The following is a 12,359-nucleotide window of genomic DNA, read 5'->3' on the forward strand; positions in this document are numbered from 1 at the left end:
CAGGGGGACAATCATGGGAATTTCTGAGATGTGAGTCTAAGGAAAAAAGTATGTGTTTCTTTAAGTAAAAAATTAGTTTCCAAATCAGCCTTAAAGCAGGATTTAACCATTGGTGATATCATCTTTGTGTAGATATATAAACCCTCAAATATATTAATAAAGGTCAGTAAATTGGTGGTTTAATTAGAACTTTGAATATAGTGGGTCATTGTCACAATAATTGAGTTTATCAGAATAATTAATGGAATGAAATAAGTGTATAAGTGAATGAAGGGTTGCATGGATACCCAGAGTTGATATGAACAAGGACCAGATCTCCTTCATTCTGGGTATTGAAGCTCTTAGAGAAAAACAAACACTCAAGCTTTCTTGTTGTGTCTTCCTTTCCAATCATAAGGATGATTCTATGTCACAGTGGAAGGGTGTTTTCAGTGCAGTTACTGATCTCTCTTTCCCTGAGGAGGCCGTAAACTTGGAAGATAGTTCATGCCAATGTGGTTGGCTAAGTGGCCTTCCCCAGAGGCCTCTTCTAGGAGTCTAATTGGGAAGTTGTTAAAACCATGAGGAAAACTGAATTAGAAGCGCCAACAGCCGAGCAAAGCCAGCTTCTGGGAGAGAACCTTGGACATGGTTGGAATGAATGCCATGATGAGGCATCTTGCTCTTCGGGGATAAACAATTACATCCTTACTGACATTGTGAAAACATTTACAACATTTTAATAACCTAATTATCTGTAAGCTTTCTAACGAGCTCCCAAGTGACCTTGGTGAAACAAGATCTTGCTTGACAACAGCAATTTCCAAAGAGAGCATTTTTAATTGCTTGGAAACTCCAAATGGATGGCTTTAGCAGTTGCTGTTTGCTCTGTGTGAAATGGGTGGGCTCCTTTCTGGTACAGGTCCTGATGAGCACACATATTTAGTACAGATTAGCAGTTGCCATTATCTGGAGTCTCAGAGAGAAAATAAACACTATCTGGGTCTACAGAGTTATTCTAGTTACCTACTCTCTGTAGCAGAAGAAAGAATTTAGACTCCAAACTTTCAAATCCTTGTTTTGTAGTTAAGTGAACTGGAATAATTTAATGAAATACTCCAAACAGAATGATTCAATCCTTCATTTTTTTTCTTTTTATCTATTTCATGAAAACAATAAACCATGCAGCTAAGTCTCAATGTAGCATATACATCAGTTAAGAATACAGCTTTTAAAACGGGATTCTTTGAGTTTCAATTGTCAGATAGGTAACCTCAGAAAGCTTGTTAGCAATTCTGTGGCCCAATTGCTTATCCGTAAAATGGTAGTATTAGTATCTCTATGTGGCTGGTGTGAAGATCAAGTAGGGTAATATATGTTAATCCTATTAAATAGTCACACATAATGAGCTCTAATCATTCTACCACCCCCCAAAAAATGTTATTTTCTACAATTACTTATTTCAAATATTTTTTGCAATTATGTTTTTAAAAATTATAATTACACAGAAAATAAAAAAGAAATTAAGAGGGACAATTGGGTGGCTAAGTCAGTAATCATCTGATTCTTGATTTCAGTTCAGGTCATGATCTCATAGTTGAGGGGTTCAAGCCCTGCATTGGGCTCTGTGCTGATAGTGTGGAGCCTTCTTGGGATTCTTTCTCTCTCTCTCTCTCTCTGTCTCTTTGTCTCTCTCAAAATAGATCAATGAAAAAACTTTTTAAAATGAAATTAAGAAAACCATAAAGATCTTGGTTAAGACTGTACTGGTATTTAGCAGTAATGTCTGACCTCAGATTCCAGTCTTCTGACAAGAAGTCTGATGACACTTCCAGCACCTCACAGCTATTTCTGTGCCCACCCACAATTTCTGTTATAGCCGATTCTTCCAGTGCTGCCAGGGTTGAAACAGAATGGAAAACTGCATCTTGAAGAAATAAGCATTGACTATTTAGCTTCACTTAATATTAATCAAATTTCAAAATACAGGAGCAGGTTCACGGTCTGGTGGCACAAACATATTCACCCCATCTCTTCCACTAAATGTTGCCTTATTAAAATTCAAGAAGTTAGGGGCGCCTGGGTGGCTTAGTCGGTTAAGCGTCCGACTTTCGCTTAGGTCATGATCTCACGGTTCGTGGGTTCGAGCCCCGCGTCGGGCTCTGTGCTGACTGCCAGCTCGGAGCCTGGAGCCTGTTTCAGTCTGTGACCCCCTCTCTCTCTGACCCTCCCCTGCTCACGCTGTCTCTCTCTCCTAGAAATAAATAAAACATTAAAAAAAATTCAAGAAGTTATTCAAATAGCTAACAACTAAATATCAGCAGGTGGGTTAGGGAAGAACACTAGAATTCAAACAACTACCAAATTTGCAGTGTTTACCATTATTTCCTTCCAGAATTCCCAATCTGACTTAACACAATCAGAAACAGAAGGAACACAGTTAGCACCACAACACACAGAGAGAAATCTAGAAGCCCTTTGTCTCTAGCTCAAGGAGATGAAGAGGAATTCCTAATGTTGAGAATGAGGAGTACCACAACCTGCCCTAATCCAGGTTCTTGAGAACAGAACCAGTAAGAAGCATACACGGAAAGTTTACTTAAATCCCTGGCAGTCCAGATTCCCAGGGAGAGCCGAGGCTGCTCAAGCCCTACGGCTGGCTGACCGAAGGCCCACATGAGAGCTGAAATCACAAACCAGCCCATCCTGAGGTCATTCCCAGCCCAGTCTGTGGCAGCAGTGGGAACGGCACCCACAAGGGTAAAATTTCTGCTAGAGGGGAATCTACCGCCCCATCCCATGGAGCTGCAGTTCTGTGAGAGTGGAGCTGGCCCCACTGCTGTCTCCTCTTCCTGCTGCTCCTCAAGCTGAGTGCAGCTGAGGAAGTTCATCGCAAAGCAGAGTAATTAGAGCTCTAGGTCTCCATCCAGAGGACCAAAAGGGGACCCCATAGAACCAGATATTACAGGGAGATAAAAGAGAGAGAACAAGTTTTGCATGTGTGCACCTGATACTAAATAGCATTGCAGGAACTTGGAGAAGTAAACTTTGATGGGGCCATCAGTGGGACTGATCTGAAGAACACTACAGAAGTTTTGAAGATTATTGAACTTACCTGGATTAATTGCTTGCTAAGGCATCTACATTCTCCATAGGATTTAAAGCAGACCCAAAGTCTTATAATATTCAAAGCAATTAGAATATAATCCAAAATTATTCAGCATACAAAAAACAATAAAAGAATCTCAACGTCCAGGGAGAGACAATCAACAAATGTCAATACAGAGAAGACAAAGATGTTGGATTATCTGACAAAGAATTTAAAGCAGATATAAAAATGCTTAAGCAAGAGATTAAAAACACTCATAAAAAATATGGAGTAATAGAAAGCCTTAGCAAAGAATAGAAAATACAAAGAAAAGGCAAATGGCAACTTTAGAACTGAACTACAATCATGGAAATAAATACTGTTGGATGCACTCAGTGGCAGAATGGAGATGGCAAAAAGGGGGAATAAACGTAAATTTGAGTCAGCAAAATGATCCAACATGAGGAAAAGACAGAAAACATTGGGAAAAAATTAAGAGTATTGGGAATCTATGAGACAATAACAAAAGGTGGCATTTCTGCGACCAGAGTCCTGGTAGGAAAGAAAAAAAAAGTGTGATATTGAAAAAATATATATTGTAATAAATAATAATAAACTTCTTAAGTTGGATAAAAGATATAAGTGTACAGATTCAAGAAGCTGAGACAACTCTAAATAAGATTAATGCTGAGAACAAACTGAAGACTGACGGGTGTGTGGGGAGAGGTGAAGGGGGATGATGGGCATGGAGGAGGACACTTGTGGGGATGAGCACTGGGTGTTATATGGAAACCAACTTGATAATAAACTATTAAATAAACAAACAAACAAACAAGATTAATGCTCCTAAGACAATCTACAACCAGAAATAATAATGAAAATTAAAGAGGAAATACGATAAACAGCCAGACAAAAACAAAAAATCAACAATAGACCAGTGATTTGAATAACTGCAGATTACTCACTAGAAACTATGAAGGCCAGGAGTACCGGGGTGGCTCTGTCAGTTAAGTGTTTGACTTCAGCTCAGGTCATAATCTGATAGTTCATGAGTTCAAACCTGGTGTCAGGCTCTGGGTTGACCAGAGCCTGGAGGCTTCTTCCTATTCTGGTTCTCCCTCTCTTTCTCTGTCCCTCCTCCACTCACTCTCTCCCTCTCTCAAAAAATAAATAAACATTTTTAAATAGTTTATTGTCAAGTTGGTTTCCATATAACACCCAGTGCTCCTCCATGCCCACCACCCCCTTTCCCCTCTCCCCTACCCCCATCAGCCCTAGTTTGTTCTCAGCATTCAAGAGTCTCTCATGGTTTGCATCTCTCCCTCTCCCCAACTATTTTTCCCCTGCTTCTCCCCCATGGTCCGTTAAGTTTCTCCTAATCCAAATATATGTGCAAACATATGGTATCTGTCCTTCTCCGCCTGACTTATTTCGCTCAGCATAACACCCTCAAGGTCCATCCATGTTGCTACACAGGCCAGATTTCATTCTTTCTCATTGCCATGCTGTATTCCATTGTATAGATAAACCACATCTTCTTGATCCATTTGTCCGTTGATGGACACTTAGGCTCTTTCCATGTTTTGGCTATTGTTGAGGGTGCTGCTGTGAACATTGGGGACCATGTGCCCCTATGCATTAGCACTCCTGTATCCCTTGGGTAGATTCCTAGCAGTGCTCTTGCTGGGTCATAGGGGAGTTTTATTGTTAATTTTTTGAGGAACCTCCACACTGTTTTCCAGAGGGGCTGCACCAGTTTCCGTTCCCACCAACAGTGTAGGAGGGTGCTCATTTCTCCACATTCTTACCAGCATCTAAAGTCTCCTGATTTGCTCATTTTAGCCACTCTGCCTGCCTTGAGGTGGTATCTCAGTGTGGTTTTGATTTGTACTTCCCTGATGATGAGGGACTCTGAGCATTGTTTCATGTGTGTGTTGGCCATCTTTTTAAAAATTAGAAACTATGGGGGTGCCTGGGTGGCTTAGTCGGTTAAGCGTCCGACTTTCGCTTAGGTCATGATCTCGCGGTTCGTGGGTTCGAGCCCCGCGTCGGGCTCTGTGCTGACTGCCAGCTCGGAGCCTGGAGCCTGTTTCAGTCTGTGACTCCCTCTCACTCTGACCCTCCCCTGCTCACGCTGTCTCTCTCTCTCTCATAGAAATAAATAAAAACATTTAAAAAAAATTAAAAATTAGAAACTATGAAGGCCAGAAGAAAGTGGTATGATTGTATAGTGCTCTTATTATTTTTTATTTTGTTAATGTTTAATTATTTTAATGTTTATCATTAATATTTAATGTTTATTTTTGAGACAGATAGACAGAGCACAAGCAGACGAAGGGCAGAGAGAGAGGGAGACACAGAATCTGAAGCTGGCTTCATGCTCCAAGCTGTCAGCACAAAGCCCTATGCAGGACTCGAACTCACGAACCATGAGATCATGACCTGAGCCAAAGTTGGACACTTAACTGAGTCTGCCACCCAGGCACCCCTACACAGTGCTTTTATTTAAAAATAAAAAAAGGACATAATTTTATGTTTAGTGAAACTATCCTTAAGGAATGATGTCAGATAAAAATATTCTCAGAGGAATGAAAGCCAAGAGAAGTGAATCCATAAGAACTTCACTAAAGGAAGTTATTCAGACAGAAGGGAAATAATACCAGAGGAAACTTGTAAAATCAGGAGTGAAAAAAGGAAACAGAAATACTAAACATCTGTGTAACAATAGTAGGTTAAGGTTATCCTTCTTCTACAAAGTTTAAAGAATTCCTTTGATCAAAGAGAAGTCTCAAGGGAAATTAATAAATACTTGAATCAGATCAAAATCAAAATATAACAGTAAGATGTGTGAAATGCAGCTCAGGTAGTGCTTAAATGCTTCCATTAGAAAATAAGAAAGCTCTCAAATTAATAATTTAAACTTCAACCTTAAGAAAATTGAAAAAGAATAGGAAAAGAACCCAAATCACATAGATTAATGAAAATAATAAAGAACAGTAATCAATGTAATTGAAACAAGAAAAGCAATATAGAAAAATCAATGAACCCAAATGCTGGTTCTTTGAAAATAATTAATAAAATAATAAGCCTCTAGCAATACTGACACAAAACTAGAGAGAAGATAGAAATTAGAAATATCAATAACAATACCAGAAATGTTTGATGGATGTGGGAGGGAGGGGGGATGGGCATGGAGGAGGACACTTGTGGGGATGAACACTGAGTGTTATGTGGAAACTAATTTGACAATAAACTATTTGTAAAAAAAAAAAAAAAAAAAAAAAAAAACAGAAAAAAAAATGTCAGCTCTGACCACTTCTATCAATATTTTACTGAAGGTTTTAGTGTAAAAAGAAAAAAAAAAGATTGGAAAGGAAGAAGTAAAACTTTCTTTATATTTGAAACATAATAAGTCAGGCAGAGAAGGACAAATATCACATGTTTGCACGTATAGGAGGATTAGGAGGAACTTNAAAAAAAAAAAGAAAAGAAAAATAATGTTGCCATAAAAATGCCTTTGGAATCTACCAAAATGAAACAAAACCTATTTGAAATATGCTAAATGAGGCAAGTCAATCAGAAAAAGACAAATGCCATATGATTTCACACATATGTGGAATTTAAGAAACAAAACAGATGAACATGGGGAAAGAGGAGAAGAAAAGAGAGGGAAATAAACCACAAGAGACTCTTAATGATAGAGAACAAACTGAAGGTGATGGAAGGAGGTGTGTGGGGAATGGGCTAGATGGGTGATGGGCATTAAGGAGGGCACTTGTTGGGATGAGAACCAGATGTTGCATGTGATAGATCACTGGATTCTATTTCTGAAGCCCGTATTGCACTGTATATTAACTAGAAATCAGAAACGAAGGAAAGCAAGCAAGCAAGCAAGCAAGCAAGCAAGCAAGCAAGCAGGCAGGCAGGCAGGCAGACACTAGTAAGAAAAATTAACAAGAGAACACCAAAGAAAGTTGCTCAGGTCATACAGAAAAACTGTATTTGGAACTGATGTCTCTGACAGATAAGAAGTCCATTGAAATTCTAAAACTGTTGATGTCAGTAAATTTCACAAGAAGGACAAGTGTAGAGAGTTACATACAACCTCATGTCAGATATGCTAACTGATGGATGCAGGAACTGTGGCATTTCGTAATTGTATGCACAAAGACACAATTTTCCATTTCTAAGAGTTGGTGATGTGGGGTTTTTTTTTAATCTAACCAGAAAATAAGATATTTCCATCTTAATCTGGAGGTGTGATGAGAAAATATATAAGTTCAATGATTCCCTTCTTCCAGACCCCACACCTTATGCTGTAAGGAGTAGACCATGGATTCACTTCAAGGAATTTGTGAACTTGGTTAGGCAAAGAGCCTCAATCCCTGACCAACTAAATAACATATTCTGTATATTTGTACTGTTTTCTTTTATTTTTTAACTTGTTTTGTTTATTCAGTTTTTGAGAGAGAGACACATAGTGCAAGTGGGAGAGAGGGAAAAGAGGAAAGAGAATCCCAGGAAGCCTTCTCATTGTCAGCACAGAACCTGAGGTGGGGCTCAAACCCAAGAACAGAAAGATCATGACCTGAGCCAAAGTCAGGTGCTTAACTGACTGAGCTACCCAGGTGCCCCTCTATTGTTATCTTTTAAATGTATGTGGTCGTGGCTAATACAAAATTAGTTCATTAAAATGTGTTAATGGGGGAAAAAGAAAAATTATCAGGGTTTTGGTAGATAATATTATTACATAAAATCATTTGTGTTTCTGTATTTCCATACATTAGCAACAAACAGCTGCAAAATCTAATTTAAAAAAGAGAACCAGATGCATGAGCATAAACACAAACCATTAAATATTTTGGGATGAATTTCACCAAAACAACACGAAGGATCTCCACACTGAAGACTACAAATCAAAGCCGAACAATTTAGAAAGCACAAGCAAAGGAAGAAATAAAACATGCGAATCTCTATCACATAATCTAAAATGGGATAATGTGGCTCCCAAGGGGGCAGAAATTGATTCTTAAGATACAAAAAAATTCTTAGATGTCACAATGACTCATGTCCCTCCAAAGGCCACAGTCCATGAACAACTACAACGTGTATCTGAGATACTAAAATTTCATAGGGATGGAATTATTAGGGGAAAATATGATAAAGCCTCCTTAGGGGGATAATTTTAAAAGATCAAGAAACACTGCTCTATATAAACTCTCTCCGATTTAATCTATACTTTCAATGCTTATCGAAATTCCAGCAGGCTCCAGTAGAAATTGATAAATTGGTTTTAAAATTGATTTGTAAATACAAAGATACTTGGAATAACTAAAACGTTCTTGAAAGAATAAACACCTACCTCAAGACTAACTACAGAGCTAAGTAAGCCTGACCTGACCATGTGGGGTCAGTAGATGAGTAGATCATGGGACCAAAAATAGAAGAACTTGTGTGGGAGAGAAAGAGCGAAAATCAGCTTGAAACGATAAAGGAGAAAGCAGCCTTGCCATTATCCATGCCAAAGGGCAGACATGGATAAACCACCTGCAAAGTCAGAAGTGTGCATGGGAGCACTTCAGGGGATGGCTGCTTTCTTATCAAGAGCACCCAGACTTACGACGCCCTCTCTGACTAGGGGCACCTACCTGCTAAATCAGGCTGGCTGCAGGAGAGCACTGAGCCTCCTGTAAGTCCCTGCTTCTTCCGAGCCCTCCTCCACAGTGCACCCCATCTAGAACTGACCCCTGCTTCCCATAGACCTTGCTCAGATTTCTTCAGATGGAAACCACACTTTAAACCAATGATGCTTGCTTCCTTTCTGTGGTCAAGTGTGAGGTGTACTGGTTGCTCTGGAGTGCCCTCCCTCACCACAAATCGGTAAATCTGATTTTTGTCAGACTACAGGTTACACCTGGTGGTCTTTGGCTGGCTAAGCTTAAACATAAAAACATAAAGCATCCATATAAAACAAGATATATGTGGCTGATTAACTTTTACCAAGGTGTCTGGATAAAGTGAGGTGGAAAAGGTAGTCTTCTCTGCAAGGTGTGTGGCAATAACACAACAAAACACAGGTATCTTTTCAGAAAAAATAATAACCCTCAGCCTTACATATAAAATTAATTTGATTTGGATCACAGACCTAAATATAAAAGCTACAGGAAAGTGCTTTGTGGTTCTATGGTGCGTGAAGATGTTTTAGGACACAAAACCCAAAGAACAGTCAAGGAAAGAGAAATATGATGACCAATTAGAATTCATCAAAAGTAAACATCTTTGCTTTTTAAAAGACACTATAAAGGAAAATGGAAAGCAAGCCACAAATTAGGAATTTGGATGAAATAACTGGGAATATGAATCCCAAGCTGTGGATGGGAAAGAGTTCTTAGAGTTTCTGAAGGAGAGCAGGTTGTAAAAAGGCAGTTGCTAGAACACCAAACGCATGGGTTGCAAACAGTTGTCAGGTGCAGGAAGAGGGTCTGCAGAGCAGCGTAGTAGGAGGGGGATGCAGAAGTGACAGGTGTGCAAGGACAAGTGCACAGGCGACAGGTGTGCACAGGGGACAGGTGTGCAGGGACGGGTGTGCAAGGACAGGTGCACAGGGGACAGGTGCGCAGGGACAGGTGTGCAGGGACAGGTGCACAGGGACAGGTGCGCAGCCCAGCCACAGGGCACAGATGGGAAATCAGGACACTGGCTAGTGAGGTGTGGGTGGCTCACAGGAGCAGAAAGAAGGGGTCGGCAGGGGGCCTCTCCACCCTGAGCCTCTTCTCCCCGCCTGCCAGCCCCCTACTCCCTACTTTGCAAGTGGCTTCTTCTCCTCACCTCCAAGCCTCTGTCCTTATCTTTCATTTTCTCTCCCTTTCCTGTATTTCTTTCTTTATCATTTTGCCTGCCCACTTGTCTTGTCTTCATGCCTGTCCCCTACATGGTGATAACACGGAAAAGGCAGAAAGTTAGTACCTTCACTTTTAATACATATAATTCCTACTCTCTTGTCTAACTATAACTATAGTTACTATGCAGCAAAGAGTTTTTATTCCCCCACCACCACCAAAATCTGCAGTTACCTTTCTGTATACTTTTCTCTGATTCTGTGCTCTAAATTTTAGACAAAATTTTCCTGAATTAAAAGGACCTTACAATAACAAATATCATATGTTTGCACGTATAGGAGGATTAGGAGGAACTTGACGGAGGAACAAGGGGGAGAAGAAGGGCGGAAATGGTGGGGGAAAGGGAGAGAGGCAAACCATGAGAGACTCTTGAATGCTGACAAAAACTGAGGACTGATGGATGTGGGGGGGAGGGGGGTGATGGGCATGGAGGAGGACACTTGTGGGGATGAGCACTGAGTGTTATGTGGAAACTAATTTGACAATAAACTATTTGTAAAAAAAAAAAAAAAAAGTACCTTACAATATAGTGCCCTGTTGTGGGGGCTTATTTCTAGAACAATGCCTTTAGGATTTCCCACTTCTTGGACAGAGTAAGAGATATAAACTGGAATTGAGAAACCAAGACTGTCTTCTTTCCAACATGAAGGTGAATGGTCACTGACCCTTGCAGCTGGTGGCTCACACAGTGTGGTCAAACTGGTAAACCGTGAACTCAGAGCGAGCACTGGTTATGATGCTTTATTCAGAAGAACCAACACAGAAAGAAAATAATGAACATATATGAGGAGCATTAGGATAAAGTGTCTCACATCCCTCAACATGTAAGAGGTCATACAAAAAGGAAGGAAGTACCAGGACACGACGTCCGTTAAGCACGTATTGCATGAAAGAGTGGCACCAGCTTTAGGAGGAAGGATTCAGGAATGGACAGTCTCACGAAGAAGAAAATATCTAAAAAGACCAACATCTGTGTCCCTTGCACAGGACTAGCTAAAGCTCTAGAATATGGTCACTTAGACTTCAGTGTGTCAATTGGTCACCCTCTGTCCCCAGCCTGCAATGAACTTGTAGGCTAAGTGTCACTACAAACAGCTGTGGGAGAAAAGCTAATTATCTGACACAAGAATATTGGTGAAAGTTACATCTCAAAAGAAGGAATCGGTGGCTGCCACCTTCTCCCCAACACCTTCACGGCCCCTTTGATGTCCTTATTCCTCAGTGTGTAGATTACAGGGTTTAGCATGGGGGTAACGACACTGTATAACACAGAGATTAGTCTGTCTCTCCCCAGCGAGTATGTCGAGATGGGCCGCACGTATGTGAAGATGGCGCTGCCATAATACAGAAGGACAGTAACCAGGTGCGAGGCACAGGTAGAAAATGCCTTTTGCCTCCCTGCTGAGGAGCGGATCCTCAAGATGGTAGAGATAATATAGAGGTAGGAGAGGATGATACCCAGGACAGGAGCCCACCCAATAAAGACCCCAATGGACAGCAATGCCAACTCATTGACAGAAGTGTCCCCACAAGACAACAGCAGCAAAGGGGGGATGTCACAGAAGAAATACTGAAGCTGGTTGTTGCCGCGGAAGGGCAGGCGGAAGGTCAGTGCCGTGTGCACCACTGAGTTGAGGAAACCCCCAGTCCAGCATGAGGCGGCTAAGCGGCTGTACAGGGCCCTGTTCATAATCACTGAGTACCTTAGAGGTTTACAAATTGCAATGTAGCGGTCATACGCCATGGCTGCCAGGAGAAGACACTCTGATCCTACAAAAAAAATAAATGCAAAAAGTTGTGCCATGCAACCCAAATAGGAAATGCTCTTCTTCTCTGACAGGAGATGCACCATCATCTGGGGGACGTTGGTGGTGGTGTAGCAGATGTCAAGAAAGGCCAAATTCCTCAGAAAATGATACATGGGAGTGTGTAGATGTGGATCAGCCACGGTCACCAGGATAATGAAGATATTTCCTCCCAAAGTACAGATATAAGTCAGAAAGAAGATGGTGAAGAGTAAAAATTGCAAATCATTTAGATCAGAGAATCCCAAGATGATGAATTCAGACAGAGCTGTTTGATTCTTTCCTTCCATGATGTTGCCTGGTTTCCTTTTGGGGACTGGACAAAGAGAAACCCTGATTACAGGAAGAATTTACTGCAGCAATAATGGTCTGCAAAACAAGAGAAAAGTGTTACAGATGAAAGTCGTCCCCAGCAACTTCATATTCCAGCCCAAAACAGCAGAATCCTTCAGAGCTCAAACCTACCACCAAACACAGACATAAGTGTATCCAATGTTTCCTTTGTAAGTAAAACTTCAAACATACACAACACAGACAGCATTTAATTAGGAAAAAAATGCACAAAGGGGCACCATACGTCCTAAGAGC

At 40.7% G+C, this 12,359-nt stretch overlaps 1 protein-coding gene across 1 annotated transcript; it reads right to left on the reverse strand.

Annotated features, from left to right (window-relative positions):
* Window positions 1-11,107: 11,107 nt before the first annotated feature.
* Window positions 11,108-12,115, reverse strand: LOC144218957 (olfactory receptor 5V1-like). Its single transcript, XM_077748958.1, has one exon. It carries the CDS (start codon window positions 12,059-12,061, stop codon window positions 11,108-11,110), a length of 954 nt encoding a protein of 317 aa, XP_077605084.1. The 5' UTR covers window positions 12,062-12,115.
* Window positions 12,116-12,359: the final 244 nt, after the last annotated feature.

Source organism: Crocuta crocuta, unplaced genomic scaffold (assembly GCF_008692635.1).
Source record: "Crocuta crocuta isolate KB4526 unplaced genomic scaffold, BGI_CrCroc_1.0 scaffold259, whole genome shotgun sequence".
Taxonomy (NCBI): domain Eukaryota; kingdom Metazoa; phylum Chordata; class Mammalia; order Carnivora; family Hyaenidae; genus Crocuta; species Crocuta crocuta.